We start from the raw sequence: 17,984 nt of genomic DNA on the forward strand, positions 1-17,984 counted from the left end.
TGTGTGAAGGAACTTGCCATATATATTCTGCACGTGATATATATATATATATATATATATATATATATATATATATATATATATATATATATATATATATATATATAATATATATATATATATATATATATATATATATATATATATATAATTATAGCCTATACACTTTATACACAGTACCGAACTCGAAGATAAATTCAATACTTTCAATCACACAGGAGTGAAAATATTCATCACGCACTGACAAATCCATTATATATGGTCCAGTTCACCAACGCGAATTAGCATATTTTACATTTTGGAGAGGAAAAAAAAAGCCCAGTTACACATCAACCTACATTTGGCAGGAAGTGTGACGATCAAAACACATACATCGTGAACCTCGCCAAAACGACTACATAAACATATGAAGTGGGAGAGATAAGTGAGGTGAGAGATCCAGACAGTGAGACTTGAGGGAAAAAGTTTTAGAGTAGTTGGTTGAGAATACTAACTTAACTCTGCATGTTACTATCACTACTAATACCACTACCACCATCACTATTACTACTACTACCACTAGCACCATGAATACCACAGTCACCTCTACTACTGCCACCACTACCATCAATACCACAACCACTTCAAGCCACCACCACCACCTCCTCCATAACCACCACCACATGGCTTTCAACATAATAGACCTAACCTAACCAATCTCTTAAGCTTTTAACACAGTTCTTCTTAGGGGACGGACAGACAAGCAAAAAGTTCATGGGATCAGAGGAAAAAGTAGTTGGTTAGGTAGAAGTTTGGTTAAAAAACACTAAACAATGAGTAGTTTGGGATGAGACAGCTACCCGGGAGAAGGTAGCTAGTGGCGTACATGTACTACAGGGGTCGCGTTGGGTCTTCTACCATTTATAATAATATAGAAATAACCTTGACTTTACTGAGATTTTGCTGCAAAGTTAAACAATCTGAAGATATACAGAAAAGAGGGTCGAATAAGCTTGATGGGGAGTTGGATTAGATTAGGTTAGTCCTCAAAACAAAAGGTGGGTTTCTACAGTGGCACAGGAAAATTATTCTACACAAATTGCGTTGAAGAAGATTAGAATAAGCAGCCGAGTTCTGTAGATAACAGCACTTCCTTAATTAATTAAAACTAAGAGAGGCAAATTCTGTAGGACAAATTTGTAGAAAGGGGTTAATTATTTTTCAGTGTAGCAGCATCAGTGTTTGGCTTAAACATATATTTTTGTAGTGTTTTGTTATGTTTACAAATATGTCGTACTTCTACCACTGATGTTTTTATGTGAGGCAAATAGATTCATTTGGGTTTCATAAGTCATTTATATTCATGATTCGTGATGGTTCTTTGCTTCCCTGACAACTAACACAGACTTAAGTTGAAATTATTCTTGTAATGCGCAAGAAACAGCCTTCATGTTTTCTCTCAGCGTTGATTTACCTATTGCTACTAATGTGTTAATAATTTGAGTTCATGTAGGTGATGTGACGAGGATTTAAATCAGTAAAGGTACAAATGTGGGTGACACCGTTAGAATCTTAAACACACTAAATTACCAAGGACGCCTGGTAACATCCCGAGAGTGAAGACAAAAACTAACAGTATATAATTAATACAAGTACATAATAAGCGAAGACAATACGGTGATAAAACTTAATAACAGTTACATCAGGTAAATGATTTTATATTCAGGAAGACTGTAAAGGTTAAACTTACATCACCTGTACACACATTCGGCGATATGTCAACTTCCTACTCCACAGCGTCAAGGTGTTTGTGTGTGTGTGTGCGTGCTGGGTGAGTGAGAACCGAGGGAGGGTGCAGGAGGACCAGACACCGTTGGACTGTAGTGTTGTCTGGGTGATCGTCCCCTTCTCACACCCACTGTACTGACGTTCCCATATATCGTCAGCCAGATTATATGATTGGATTACTTCAAGTGCTGTCGCTTCTCCCAGTACAATGAACATGGATGACGAGCCGTGTAAGTAACTGTGATCACCAATTTCTGAAATGTGGATAGAAGTTTGTCATTTAATTTTGCCATGTGTGTGAAATTCATTAACTTAAGTTACAGGTGAGTTAGTGTATGCCAGTTAAGGCGAATTATGCGATCTTGACTGAAATAGTTTCCAACACTGGCTACACGAATTACTCTCTCTCTCTCGTTACTCCTTAAAGTAAATATTAAGGTTCACTACAAAAAACAACCACCATAGACTTTTAAAACAATAACAAACTGTACACTTACATTAAGTGTTTGTGGCATCCGCAGGCTCGACATGACCAATGCTCTGTCACAAGAATTCGAAATTAGTTGCACGCGTCACTCAGCGGTCAGTTGGGAGAGAAAAGTTAAAATTGTTTTGCTGGGACGTGCGTGACCGCCCTCCTTCCTCCTCCGCCATAACGCCGCTAAGTTGTGGTGAAACTAACAGGGACTGTATAATAATGTGGTGTATTTAACCCTATATAGGTACGTGCTGAAGAGAGGGAGATTATTAATAAGTTAGTATCAGAATATTACGTAAGAAATGCAAGAAGTTATTACCAGTTGCGTTACAGCCACGAGTCAAATATCTGAACTCCACAAAGAAGTGTTCTATAACAGATGCATTTGAGGATGTTAGTTTATCTTTGTACGCGTGTCGAAATTTTCCCAAGGACGACGTACAATGAAACTCCCGAAAAAAACAATTAAAAATGGCAGAAATTCGCCTTCGTGTGGTAAATTACAACAGAATACACACGGATGAAGACGCGGGTGAAAGCGACAAAAACAATATGGGAAAACTTGTGAATCACCCTGAAGCTGTCTCGGTCATTCTCTAGACTACAGTACATAATATTCTTCACACTCTTTATTTCCTACGTGTACTAGAAAATTTAAAGGCAGGTTAAATATATTTCTAAGCTCAGGAGATAAATTTTTTGGCATTTTTAGATACATTCATATTCCTATCTAGGTTAAGGCACCACTTTTATGATCATAAATATGTTAAAACAGTTGACGGTTAGTTATGATCGAAGCTCCCGTGTGAGACTTGCTTCACCTGTAACGTTTATGAATAATTGTTTGAATTTGAATTAATCTTGGAGATGAACGTGTTGAAGGTTTTTATATAGAGACACAAGCGCGACGAGCAAACCAACAATAATTTATAAATTTGACATCTTAACCTAACCTAAAAGTGTATGAGTGGTTTATTGAATCATACTGCTGCATCTATAATACATCCAATTTCTTATTAACAATTGAAGGATACTTCAATAAACTCAACTTCTAAAATAATCGTAAATCTCCCAAATCTGATGTCCAGTTTCTCCTGTATATGACCAAAACCTTTGACAACAACACTGACGGCGGTAAATATAAACATCAAAACAATTTATCCTTATGGCAAAAAGAGTACAATACACTTCACACTCAACACGGAAAAACATCTCGCTAATTCTCCCAGAGATTAATGAAACCTCCATCCTGTGAAAGCCTTGGTAAATGTCCATTGACGAGGATAAATCAATAGTATAGGACAAAAACAACTCTCCTTATCCAGACCTTCCGTTTATATCCAAACCCTTGACACTTACTTATTTACCACCCAGACGAATTTCATGACTATCGACAAGGCTCATTCACACTTTACAGACAGACGTACAGCTTAAGGTAAAGGGAATTATAATGAAAGAAGTTGGGGTGATAGAGAGATAGGGTGAGGTGATAGAGATAGAGTGAGGTGATAGAGATAGATACTGGGGGTGATAGAGAGATAGACTGAGGGTGATAGAGATATAGACTGAGGGTGATAGAGAGATAGAGATAGATACTGGGGGTGATAGAGAGATAGGGTGAGGTGATAGAGAGAGAGTGAGGTGATAGACTGAGGGGTGATAGAGAGATAGAGTGAGGTGATAGATAGATATTGGGGTGATAGAGAAATAGAGATAGGTACTGGGGTGATAGAGAGATAGAGTTACAGCTATCAGTGTTAATATATATTATTTTTATTTGCTGTTAATGTCCACAGCGGCATCATCAATTTGGATTTATTTCATACTATGTATGTATGTATGTATGTACTGTATGTATGTATGTATGTATGTATGTATGTGTGTGTGAGTATCAATAACGGAAAAAAGAAGAGAAAGACCCAAGAAAAAGAAGAAGAAGAAGAAACAACAAGAGGAGTGTTCTGCCTTCCAGTTGTCTTCAGCTTTCCTTGAAGATTATCCCCGGAGAATTCTTGTGTTTGTGTGTTTGTCTGCGATCAATCAGAGGTGGAGGTTACTGGGTCAAAGGTCATTAGGTAGATTAAAAGATTGCATATCTATTTTTATCTACCGACTTCTCCGGCGAGACTCGTATACTTAAGAGACATCCTGTTTCAGAACGGTCCACCAAAGGTCAAAGCTGTAAACTCCAAAGGTCATTCAATCAGCATTAAACTATCGTCATATTTACACCATCGATTAAAGTTTTGTCAAGCATTTTCCAAGGGCAGTTTACTGAGACAGACACACACAGACACGCCTACTGACACACACCCACTTACACACACACACACACTGTACATATAAAGATAATAATATATTGGTTGCCTCTCGTGTAACGAGGATGGCCGGCCCTAGGGCCTCCAAGGCGGCGTGAATTTGTTTACGGTGTAGTGCTGTCGCCAACACAACAACCACACCCTGAGTAACGAGTTGAGTGACCCAGTGCCAACGAATAGTCCGAGGAGACCGGACAGCTAGCCAACTGCACTGGTTAACCATTACTCCGGAACATCCAGGTCTCCATTTACTGCAGGGTAGACATAGGCAACTGGCGTAAAGAAACTTGCCCACAGTTTCACCCTGGCCGAGGATCGAACACGAATCCGTTAGTTTGCGAGGCGAGCCTGCTAACCATTACACCACAGGTCGCAAGATACATATATACAGAAAGAGACACACACATTACATATATACACAGACAGACAGACAGACAGACACACCAAAGAGAACAAATAATGGACCATGTCTCAGAACAACACCACCATTCCTCCCGGGTCACACGGGTTGGTCACCAGGGAGAGAGCGGCCCGGCCTGATAAAATGAGGCCGGATGGCGTTCTCCTCTTATCCTCACGACACAGACAAGTCCATCCCTTTTTTCCCTTTGTTTTCGTGTTGACAGGAAGTTTTTATACTTTGGTGTTGCATTACTTTTTTCTTGGCATTTTAAATTCATTGGTGGTTTACATCTTTCTTTATTCAGAGTGATCGAATGAGATTTACTGGAGCTATGTTGAAAATATATCAGCTGCTACCACTGACAATATAGTTTATAGAAAAAAAAGTTAATATATTATACCTTTAAGACAATGAAATATTCTATGCATTAATAATCATGATAAAATACATTACTGAATATTAAAAAAAAATAAGGGTGATATATAATGTATTGTACACTAGAGTGATAAAGTAGGGTGTGACTTCTAGTGTGACCTGACATAGTGAGGGCATGTGTTGACCCCCTTTGTACCCCCCCCCCCTTTCCCTCACTGGACACTATCAACACCCGGTGGCCAAGACCTATATGCAGGAGAAAACTGTCACAACAACACAAGGATAAACACCTCTAACCCCCTCGTTAAGCTGGAGTATATACTGTACACCCTATGCGTTGGAGGGACACACAAACACACCCAGCCACGGTTCTCCAAGGACTGTGACACTGAGAGAGAGAGAGATAATGTGTAAAGGCTACAAGGATGTTGATATCAGGGTAAGGTATGCCTCTGTTCCTGACTTGTATAAAAGACTATGAAGCTTAAAATAATTCTCTAACTTCCTATGGCGTTTCATTAATTCCGAAAGAGACAACAGTGTAAAAACCCTCGTGTTCTATATTTTACTTCTCGTGAAATGTAAGACAGACGGAGTTACAGAAAGAGTATTTTCTGTGATGCTTTATGTCAATTTGCCTTGAAAAATGACATGACTGAGAGAGACAGGATTGATGCAGGAAGACGAGGGCGTGTTATGGGAGAGGGAAAAAGCCTTGAAATATCTTTAAAGTAATGATAAGACAGGTAGGTAACATTGCAGATTATAACACATTAAATCATAGCCTTACATGGGGATACTGTGGCCGATACTACACTCGATCGTCTTCAGTTCCTCATCGGTAAAGTAAGGTGTCCGTTCGTAAGTAAGTAGATTGAAAGTGTACCAGGCCCGAACTAGTGACCCTTAGGAAAGGAAACTGTGTCCAAATCAGATGGTGTCCTAACAAGCAGGGAGGAATTTAGGACACTCGCTCTCCACCTATAATTGATTGGAAGGTCACTCTTAAATTAATAGAAATATCTACCTAACATACATAACTTGTTCTAATTAACCTAATCCAACCAAACAACGAATATAATGCAACATAACCAAATATTAACCAATACGTAACTTACCTAACCTAGCATAAGCAAACCTAACGTAACCTAACTAGAGTAAAACCTTCATAACCTCATCTTACCTACAAACCAAACCTACCTAACCTAACCAAAAGTAACCTAACCCAACCCACCCAACCCACCCAACCCAACCCAACCCAACCTAACCTAACCTAACCTAACCTAATATTTCCTAAAGTAAACAAAGCCAAGAGGTCATACATATTTTCCAGCTCGTGAAATTGTCACACAGAACAACAATACAAGAGACCCTACACAGGTCATCACTCTCCTTCCTCCTTCAAGGTCATTATATAGTGCGCTGGGATGTTTGGTAAAACTGGTGTTCTTCTGGGTGTTTATAAAGTCCCTTGATGTTTGTGTTTACAGTGTGTGTGTGTGTGTGTGTGTGTGTTAAATAAGTTACATGTACAAAACAACTGTATATACTTCATAAGTTTTTTGGGGGACATAATTAATGGAATTTAGACTCACAGCGAGGATGTTATTATTATTAGAAATGATAACTAACATACAGTAAGGGGGAGTGGGGAGGGGTGGAAACACAAAACATCAAGGGACTTTATAAACACCCAGTAGGCTAGGATGACTCGTTGCAGTGACATTAGACGAAAAAATTCGTCCATGTTTACACAAGTGATGGACAAAAGGCCATGAAGGTTAGTTATAGGACAGAGTTTTATTTCTGCAATGTTATAGATGTTCGAGATATCCTTCAACTATACATTATCTCTACCATGAAGGTTAGTTATAGGACAGAGTTTTATTTCTGCAATGTTATAGATGTTCGAGATATCCTTCAACTATACATTATCTCTACGTTTAAATCTGTAATTATCTGTAAATTATTAAGGAAATGTAAAAAAAAAAGTAAACACGCCAGATAATCCAAACAGGAACTAATTTAAGAACTTCTGCGACCCGGGTGTATAAGCGGGAGGTGGACCAGCCCCACCCCAACCAAAACAACTTTTTTTTTCTCTGTGCACTTAACAAGAGGAACGCGCGACCTTCACCACGGAGTTGCTCATTAACTAATATTTCCGACACGTTAATAGAAGTTTATTTGAAAACGGAAAACTCTATTTTTTTCTTAGTCTATGTGAGGAGGAAAGCTGGCAGAGAGGATGGCAACAATATGATTTTTTTTCTTCTTTCGTTTAACTAAAAGTATTGAACATTATTACTGTTCTGTCAGAAAACGGGTAAGGAACTTGTTTTTGTCCTATGTGGGGGTTGGGGGGGGGAGACAGGTGTAAGACAGTCATGTACGAGTTGCTAGTTAGTCGAGTGATATGAATATTTAATAGTGTCATTAGGTAGTCTTAATAATTATTCTTACTTCATATCCTCTTAAGACTATGAACTGTTTTCGATCTATCAACAACTCAAGGCGGAAGAACCATAAAGTAGAGAGGAGAATCACTGTACGACGACCTGTACATAGTGGTGGTGGTGAGGTGAGGTGAGAATGGTGTTCACGACGGCAGGTTACAGTAGTGTGATCACTTTCACTGTGGCACCCACCAGGTCGCTCCTCCTCTAGCGCCACGAACACGCGACACGCTGACGGGAACACTTGTGTCGCATCTCTGAGGGAGTGAGTAGATTAGGTGTGTACATCAGTTACCGGGTCAACCCACCCTGGTGTGCCTCGTTTTTTTTAAAGTTATGTTGAGAATATAGTAGGTAAAAGAAGTGTCAGGTGCACGACACTGCCAAGTATTACCCAACTATCTATCAGTAGCATTCGTTCGTATATCAAGTCTTTATTCTATTACGAAATAAATTAAATGGAGTCGCTGCACCAAGTCTTACAATATATATTATCATAACCAAAGAAAACTATCCTTCTCTGTACAGTGCAACATGATTGATGATATTTAAGTTTTTTTTCAACTAACGAAGAGACTGGCACAACAGTACTACAGAACAATTCCTATCACCTACAAAGTGTGTGTTTAATATAAAACACTGGACGAAATAAACAATATTATTAAACATTTTAAACCACCCAAGCGCCTCGCATCGTCAGGTAATAATATGTTTCTATACATTACACCTGGGAAATCGTGATTAGACACTGGCCACTGTAAGACCGTGTAAAATATGCGAGTGGGGGGGTGTGTGTAGGTGGATGAGTGGGTGGGAGGGAGGGTGTCGGTGACGCCTCCAGCTGACTCGGGTGACCTTCACACAACAGAGGGATCCGCTGCACCTTCTGCAGAGATCACCTTGCACAGGATGCACGGGTGCCCGGTAAATTGGCATTTTACCTCCCTGGGGCAAATTGGAACCTGAATCACGTGCGGAGAGAAAAATACTCAGAGCGACAGAATGGGGGAGAAAAAATCGTCAAACATAGACCAGAATTAACTAATGATTCAACTCGTACCTAATGTTACATAGAAGTCTTGCCACGTTGTCTCTCGCGATGACCGAGCAATTGGGCTCTTCACGTTGGTAGGTTAGGTTAGGTTAGGTATCTCGAGAATAAGTAAATTCTCGGCCATTGTGAGAGACAACGTGTGAAGACGTCCTTAGCTCAATCTAGCACTAACACCCTCAAATGGTTAACATACTGTACATGAGTTGTGAGGCGCCAACACCTGTAACTCTGCTTCACTCTGCAGGGATTTAGTAACGTTAACTCTTACGTAGAAGAAACACATAAAACAATATGTTGTTTTCTGAAAAGTTTTATGGATATTCTTGTGATTAAGGCAACTGACGTGTTTGTAAAAAAAAGATAGGAACATTTTATTTAATTTTTTAGTGTTATATGATAATGAAAATCAGTTTATTCGTGGACAAATAAGCTGATTTTAAGACGCTGTTAAGTGTATACATAACCTTAAGCTGGATGAAAAATGAAACAGCAATAACAAGGTTTTATTATACATAAATACACGAGATGACATAAAAAGGCAAAAGAGACTATAGAAACCTTAATGCCTTTTATATATTCAATAAGGGTTAAACAATATCATCACTTTTATTGAGTAGAATAAAAAAAAAAAACTGTACTTGAATCCCTATAAGGTCGTTTGGTCTGATACGCTTTCGTTTATATACAGAAGCAACACACATGATTCGACATCTATCCGTGGCAGTGAGATGAATCCTTACAGAGTTTATATATTTTCTCACACAACATAATAAATACGGGAATCTTGTTTTGAATTATTATGTCATATTTTATTCTGTAATAGTGATTTGATTTTTTTTACTTTAAGTTATAGATTACTTAATATCTTAATGTCAAGAGTTCACACATTACTACTGATCCTTTATAAGAACTGTTCCTATTGTAATAATTATGTATTAATGTATCGATCGTTATCTTATTTTCCCTTACGCTATCAGTCTTATCTTTCCCTTAGGTTATCAATCATTATTTTATATTTCCCTTAGGTTATCAATCATTATTTATTTTCGTGGGTCCTGACGTCACTCGACTCTTTGCTGACTTCATTATACTCGACACAGGGATGGCCGAGTCGGTGACGTGTGAGCTGTGTTCGGAGATCTACGAAACTGACCCACGTGACCCTATCCTCCTACCCTGCGGTCACACCTTCTGCCGCAGCTGTATCACCAAAGTCAAGGAAGCCGATGAAACAGCCTGTCCCTCATGCAGCCTAGATTTTAACGACATTGATGTTGAGGATTTACCTGTTAACTTTCAAATTCTAAGTTTATCAGTAACTTATACGAAATCTCAGGTAAGTTTAGGTTTAGTTAGGTTAGGTTAGGGTTAGGTTAATTTTCAAGATATTTTTTTTTCAATTACGCTGCAGAATATGACAAGTTAATTTTTAAATCCTGGGTTTATCAGTGACTCAAAAGATATTGTTTGTTCCCTTGATAATATATGACTCAAGAATACGGTTATGACTCAAGGATAGTATGACTCAAGAATACGGTTATGACTCAAGGATACAGTTATGACTCAAAGATACAGTTATGACTCAAAGATACAGTTATGACTCAAAGATACAGTTATGACTCAAAGATACAGTTATGACTTAAAGATACAGTTATGACTCAAGAATACGGTTATGACTCAAGGATGCAGTTATGACTAAAAGATACAGTTATGACTCAAAGATACAGTTATGACTTAAAGATACAGTTATGACTCAAAGATACAATTATGACTTAAAGATACAGTTATGACTCAAGAATACAGTTATGACTCAAGGATACAGTCACGAGAGCACTTGCCAGTCTATTGTTAGCCTGTTAAGACAATACACACGAGAACTAACCTTACCTAACCTAACCATAAGACAAGGGCCCGTCTGTATAAACCTCAGTCTTAATTGGCTCAAGTCACAAGAGGCGTTTGTCCTAATGATTAGATTAATTTGGGGGGTAAGGTAAGGTAAGGTAAGGTAAGGTAAGGTAAGGTAGGTAAGGTAAGGTAAGGTAAGGTAAGGTAAAGTTACATTGTATAAAGCTTGGGCTAGGTTAGGTTAGGTTATATAAAGCTTGGGTCTTTATTTTTATCTTTTTACCCATTTTGAATGACAGGCGATATGAATTATTTTATAGCCAAAGGTTTTGTGAAACTACTACATAGTTCTCATGGTTCAGTGTCCCGTGTGAGTCATAGATGTTGACTGAAATATCCTGTTGATGATTTTTATTCTTTTTAGAGCATAAGTTTGAAATATTGTATATGTAAACTTAAATTATTTAGCACATGTAGTGATGAGATAGCTGGTGCCTAAACCCTTATTTGCTAACTGGAAATTTAAAATCTTGATAAAAGTGGATAAATTAACAATGTAGTTTTGTGTGTGTGTGTAAAGGTTCGTTTATTATCATAATCTCAGGTGTTCACTAAACCATTTACTTTCCTTCACATGTTCTAATACTCTCTGACCTCACCTCTTTCAAACAATAAAGTTGGTCGGAAACACTCGTATCAGATAAAGATAAATGTTTTCTTTTAACTCGTCTGAAATATTTTGAAAACAACGTATGGTTTCTCTGTCAACAGCAGGACAGGTGTGTTACCCACGGCGATGAGCTCAAGTACTGGTGCAGGGACTGTGAGGCCTCCCTGTGTAGTCTTTGTCTCTACACCGACCACCCTCAAGGCCACCATGTGCTCCTGGCCAAGACCTTCCTCGAGAAGAAGAAACTGTCACTCAAGGAAGAAACTTTATCTTTCAATAATTCACTGAAAGAAATGATGAATGAAGTAAACAGCAACTTTAAAAAGTGCTTCCAGAAGATGAAAATACTGAGTCAGTTACAGGCGGATGTGGTCGGCCTCATCACTGATCTACAGAAGGCTTGTAGCATCAAACCCATCCTCCTGTTAGAGGAAAAATTAAAAGGTCTTCAGAACAAGGGATTGGGTCCACTCTCACACGATGGCACAGAAATTCTCGGTGCTGTAGGAGGAGCTGCACCTGTTTGTGATGGAGCTGCAGAAGTGATCCAGGCCGGTGCAACCCTTGACCAGCGGGTGACAAAGCCTGGCAGCGTCAAAAATGGTGACAGAGGCCGCGCCAGGCTGGACTGTCGTGATGGGAGGCTTGTGGTCCATTCCCTCACTCACCGAGCCGACCATCGACTCTTCTTACAGGTAATTATGAACGATTAGTTCTTTAGTGTCCAACCTTTACACTGTACATAATACTATTTACTCACGGAACTGACAACATCGTAACAGTTACATATAATGTCTCTCATGTCTTGTGCCAGCCTTAGTGCAGTTATCTACTCGATTATCATTAAACTTTAGACATATCTAGTTTCCGCCACATCCTCTCGCTCTCCTCGCCCCAACTCCTAGTACTCCGAGCAGCCTTACTGACAGTTACATCAACAGCTAACATGACCAAACTACTGATCCTTAATGATTTGCCCTCGTAAGTTAAAGTTACTCACAGTTTAAAATCACGAATGTAAATATTTATCAGGTGACTCTACGCCCTCAGAAACTTGCCAGTCATATAGAATGTTCAGTAACACTAATACTGTATTAAGTTCACCTGTTAAATAATATTTCTCTCTTAATATAATATAACACTACAGTAATAGTTATAATGGTACCATGAATTAACGTTTCACAAGTATACGTTCAAGGATTCTTGTCGCGCATATAATCTAATCAAAATACGATAATGTTGAATACCCTCCCCCCCTAAAAAAAATCTAAAACATCTAAAAGCAACAGAGAATTTCGAGTCGGTACCAGTGGTGTGTTTATGACGAGTGGCAGCCTAATTAAGTAGTTCTTAAGAGTTTTACTGAGGAGAGTGAGTTAAGTTGTGAGAAGGTGAGGTGACGAGCAGCCAACACAGAGACACAACGAGCCAGAGCTACGGGGAGAATTAAAAAGTTATGGACGAAACATTATGAAAAAAAAACACAGTGAATGACAAACTTGACGTCGGTGGTATATAAACTCAAGGATTAGGATAAACTGATTAAAAGTTGTACAGTCGTTTAGGTTTATCATAGTTGTAATTATTCACCCGAGGATAATGAATTTAGTGTGAATTAACCGATAATTTTAAACCTGAGGAAACTAGCTGAAAGAAAAACAGTGTTATAATTACGATAAAGTGTGGACATGATCACAATGGATTAATTGATACTGTATCTCTGTATAACTTAAAACGTTTGTAATCTTCTCTTTAACTGTCTTTCAAGCTTCATATATGTTTAGTTTCACCACACGTGGATGCTTATAAATATTGATACCTCGGGACGTAAGTGGTTTGAGTGTGTGACAACAAAGAAGTTCCAAGGAAGTTTTTGTTCACACATCGTCCTTCTCTCCCTCACACACACACACACACACACACACACACACACACACACACACAGCCCCATCCCATCTATTGTTAAAATAATAAACAATTCCTGATTTATGTATTGTACAGCCCTGTAAATGTATTCAATGCATATTATATCATTATGTCTAAATCTAATGTAAGTCTGTATATTTTCAACCACCGGCTGCAACTCTATTAATATACCGTTTATTATTATTATTATTATTATTACACACAGAGTCTTCAGGGTTATAATTACATGAATATAACCAAGGATGCTATCACGCCCTTTCATTGGGGAGTTCAAGACGATGTTAATTAGATAAAAAGGTCGTAAATATTTCTTAAACATATGAAATTGTGATCCCCATTACACATGGCGTTCGATTAACAGTTCTTGTATTTATTCTTCTCATGTAGATGCCGTCAGAGGTGTTCCTTGAGCTGAGTGTTGGTAGTCGGTGTCTGGGTCGTGTGTACATCAAGCTGTGGAGTCACCTGCGTCGTGCACAACAATTCCTGGCACTCTGTCTTGGCTCTATGGGACCTTCACACATCGGTGCCTCCTTCAAAAAGATTTCAGATAAAAACAAAGAGCGAGAAACTATATGGTGTACGGAGTATTATTCCCGCTCTGGAGAGATGGGTTACCGGGCGTTGATGCTGGACATGGAGTGGGAGGGCGAGTACAGCAAGATCCCTGAGGAAGGTCTCGTGGTCGGTTACTCTAACGATATTAATGATTATGGTTTCGGCATCTGTACCAAAGGAAAGCCGGGTGCTAACTTCTCGGGTCCCTTCGGTGAGGTGTCTTTAGGGATGGAGGTGGTACATGCTGCTGTCCGTTATGAGCCCGTCACCGAGGTCACCATCACTGACTGTGGGCTCGTCATCCCTGACATGACACTTTGACACAACCCAACACACCATGACCCGATCACCGCCCATCGGGACTTTCTTCACCATAATGCAATTTACTTTTATTCAACGGGATATCTGTCATAGGTCAACCCTGTGTTTATAAGTGTTCTGCTGTAAGACTTGAAATTGCACTGTAGATATATTACAGAGTTAAACTGAGGGTAGGAGGTTCAGGTGAAGGCAGGATCCGGTATACATGAATGAAAATAAAAGTTGTTCCCCTGAGAGATACAAAAGCTGAGGAGGGTTGGTAAAAACAACATGGTTAACTTTTGAGGTGGTGGGCCGTGGTCGCCAATCCTCAGACACCAGGATGACGTCTTTATTGATTCAACATTGTCTCTCATTAGTCTTATAATTCGGTTTTCTCCATTTGTTCTTATCTTCTGGCTTAAAGAATGAGGGATATAGCGCTTACGTTGCCCAGCCAAACTTTCTATCTGTCTTTCTGTTTTAAAGTTAGCTTCTTTCTGGGAGAGTTTTACTACAGATTTTTAGTTAGTGTTGGTGGTCGTGTTGGTGTTGGAGGGTGGGTCATGTTGGTGGTCGTGTTGGTGGCCACAGTGTTGGTGTTTGGCGGGTGGGTCGTGTTGGTGGCAGCAGTGTTGGTGGCCACAGAGTGTTGGTGGTGGTAGGTGGGTCATGTTGGTGACCGTTGTGTTGGTGGTCGTGTTGCAGGGTGGGTCGTGTTGGTGTCCATAGAGTATTGGTGTAGGGGAGTGGATCCAGCCAGTCATGGCGTCAGTTATGGCTTCCCTCAGTAGTTGGCGAGGCAGTGGTCGTGTCGTATAAACACACAATATAAACTCTGTGTGGCCTTCTCTTGTATATAACATTTCTTTCCGCTTGTAGTGACGATTTGCATGAGTCATTGTATATAATAAAGTTTCTGAGGAGTGTTGAAAAAAATATTATATATAATACCTCAATTCCAATAATGTGTTTGTGGGTTTAATGTGTATATAACATGTGCCATTTACCATCTATCCTTCAACTGTGTATAAATAAACTATACTGTAATATATCTACGCTTCTGTGTGGGTTGAGTGGCGTAGAACTGTTGTACTTAATCGAAGAAGAATTATTTTGTGTACAGATACATTATTTCCATAAAGTTCAGTATTAGGTACACATATGAGACTGTAACCTGGATATAATGAATATATATTTATAAAAGAAAAAATACTAAGTAAAAACTAAATCGCACGCTTCATTAATCATCTTGAAACACAAAGAATAAAACATCCCAAACCCATGTTAATATCTTCCTAATGTAAAATATATCTGTCATTGTAAATTAAAATGAATCTCTGGCTTTAGTTGCCTTTATATAAACCTGGTGTATCTCGGATGTTTCTTAGTATATGGCCTGCTGTGAGGTAGGTGACACTGGTCTCTGTGTTCTTATCCTGATGACTTTCAATTTTCTTTAGTAGCCCAACGACAAAGGAGACAAGTTTGTTATTAATAGTCCCGGCTTCTGTTGAGGAATAACTTTGATGGGTCACCAATATATCACTTCATCCTGGTGATAATAAACTACGAGGTTAAGTATGATGAACTGTGACCTCGTATCCTAACAGCTGCAGTAGGTTCTCGCTCGATGTACAGTACAGTATTATCACTACAAGTATATACAGAATACTTATATACTACCTGAACATTAATTTTATTATTATCATTATTATTATTATTATACGATGCAAAATTACCAGGTTTACAATATTAAGTGTTTACCTTTATTATCCAGCTGACGCCTTTCTCTAATGTAACTACAGTAACTGTGCTTATAAATGATCTAAGGTGCTTTATTTATTGTATACTATCGATGATCGGAAAAAATCCCCAAAAAGGCTCAATTCAGGTCAGGTCAGGTCAGATCAGGTCAGGTCAGCTCAGGTTAGGTTAGGTTAGGTTTGGTAAGATTAGGTTAGATAAATTTAATTTGGGGTAAGTTACATTAGGTTTGGGGCCACCTTCCCCATATTTAACGTTCAACAACTCCTGAATATATAAATGAAACAATATTTACGGGAGGAGGAGACTGCAGTGGGAGCGGGTTAAAAAAGTGAAAGATTACAGGGAAATAGTGTTAGGAATGATGACAAAACTAAATTAGACAGGGAGTTTAAAACTAAACGCGGTAAGGGGAGGACTCAGAACACGATTAACTTAAATGTATACTACGCGAACAGTAGAAGTATGAGAAACAAAATGGATGATATTAGGGCCTTGGTATGTACCGAAAAAATCGATATAATTGCATTCACTGAAACATGGAACAACCTAGACACACGTGAGTTACCAGTCGAATACCAAATTGCGGATTACAAACTGTTCCATACAGATAGGCAGACCAGGAAAGGAGGCGGAGTAGCAATCTATGTTAGGGATAATCTGAAGTGTGAAATAAATAAGGAAATAAAAACTGAGAGGAATACAGAAACAATTTGGAAAGAATTAATCGACGGTAAAGAAAAATCACAGACGTAATACAGTATATAGACCTCCCAATCTTGATAGAGTCAAAGAGCGACTTATCTGGGATGAAATGCACAGGGCTTCCATACACAACAAAGTCTGTTTAGTAGGCGACTTTAACCTTGGCCAAATAGATTGGACTGACCTTACAGGTAACTCAGAGTCAGAGGATTTTCTCGAGACTATCCAGGACTGTTTTCTAAGTCAACATATAACCAAACCCACACGGGGTAATAATATACTCGATTTAGTTCTGTCAAACAGAGAAAACCTCATTAGCAGGGTCGAGGTAGGGAACGAATTTGCAAACAGTGACCACAAAGAAATTAGATTCCAGTTAGATTTTCAGGGCAGACGTAAGGAAAATTCCACTAAAGTACCAGATTTCAGATGGGCGAACTTTGACAGTTTAAAGAGGCAGCTGAGAGAGGGGGTGTTGCGCTTGGCCGTGAACCTGTCAGATGACACCAACCTGATAACGAGATCTGAGATTGCCGAGTTCCACGACAATTTAAATAGTGAGTTACTTAATGCACAAAGGCAGAACATACCATACAAAAAACTCAGATCAGACAACAATGGCCCTAAATGGATAAATAATTATTTAAAGAACATCATGGCCAAAGGAAGGCTATAGGTAGAAGGATAAATCGTGGCGAAATTCACCACCGGGACTATTATAGGGTATTGGCGAGTAGGGTTAAAACCGAGATAAGGAAAGCAAAGAGGAATAATGAGTTAAGGATAGCAAGGGAGGCAAAGACAAACCCCCCAGGATTCTACCAAATGTATCAAACTAAAGCACGAGAAAAGATTGGACCAATACTTTCAGACACAGGCGAGCTCACTGATAACGACAGAGAAATGAGCAATAATTTGAATAAATATTTTTCAACAGTTTTCACCACCGAAAATTTAAACATGATACGCGAGGCACGGACTCTATTCAGAGATAGTGAAGAAAACAAATTAAGTGAGATAGTAGTGACTAGTAACGATGTTCGTAAGCAAATAGACAAACTAAAGCCTAATAAGTCACCTGGTCCCGATGAGATATTTGCCAGAGTATTAAAGGGATGTAAGGACGAGCTTAGTATGCCCTTAGCAAAGTTGTTTAACATGTCCTTAAAAACAGGTGTAGTACCAGAATCCTGGAGGATAGAGAATGTAATACCGATTTTCAAGAAGGGGGATAGATCACTATCCTCTAACTACCGCCCAATCAGTCTAACATCAATAGTAGGCAAATTGCTGGAAGCAATCATCTCAAACTCTATTCGAAATCACCTGGAGAAGCACAGATTGATCAATGATTCCCAG

At 38.9% G+C, this 17,984-nt stretch overlaps 1 protein-coding gene across 3 annotated transcripts; it reads left to right on the top strand.

The window, feature by feature from the left end:
• Nucleotides 1-1,830: 1,830 nt before the first annotated feature.
• LOC121872922 (tripartite motif-containing protein 6-like) lies at nt 1,831-15,502 on the top strand. Of its 3 annotated transcripts, none has more exons than XM_042376049.1 (4): nt 1,831-1,997; nt 9,952-10,187; nt 11,471-12,064; nt 13,683-15,502. In XM_042376049.1, exons 1-4 carry the CDS (start codon nt 1,976-1,978, stop codon nt 14,172-14,174), a joined length of 1,344 nt encoding a protein of 447 aa, XP_042231983.1. In that variant the 5' UTR covers nt 1,831-1,975; the 3' UTR covers nt 14,175-15,502. The 3 variants fall into 3 exon arrangements, with proteins under 3 accessions (XP_042231983.1, XP_042231985.1, XP_042231984.1); XM_042376051.1 differs by lacking the exon at nt 1,831-1,997 and adding an exon at nt 7,948-8,075; XM_042376050.1 differs by lacking the exon at nt 1,831-1,997 and adding an exon at nt 7,948-8,062.
• The last annotated feature ends 2,482 nt before the right edge of the window (nt 15,503-17,984 follow it).

The sequence above is a fragment of the Homarus americanus genome, unplaced genomic scaffold, assembly GCF_018991925.1.
Source record: "Homarus americanus isolate GMGI-L3 unplaced genomic scaffold, GMGI_Hamer_2.0 scaffold11022, whole genome shotgun sequence".
Classification (NCBI taxonomy): Eukaryota; Metazoa; Arthropoda; class Malacostraca; order Decapoda; family Nephropidae; genus Homarus; species Homarus americanus.

Excerpts from the sequence above, each read along its gene's own strand:
- LOC121872922 (XM_042376049.1), top strand. The coding sequence starts at position 1,976 with ATGAACATGGATGACGAGCCGT. Across the intron at positions 1,998-9,951 it reads GAACATGGATGACGAGCCGT|GGATGGCCGAGTCGGTGACG; the intron begins GTAAGTAACTGT and ends TACTCGACACAG. Across the intron at positions 10,188-11,470 it reads TAACTTATACGAAATCTCAG|CAGGACAGGTGTGTTACCCA; the intron begins GTAAGTTTAGGT and ends CTCTGTCAACAG.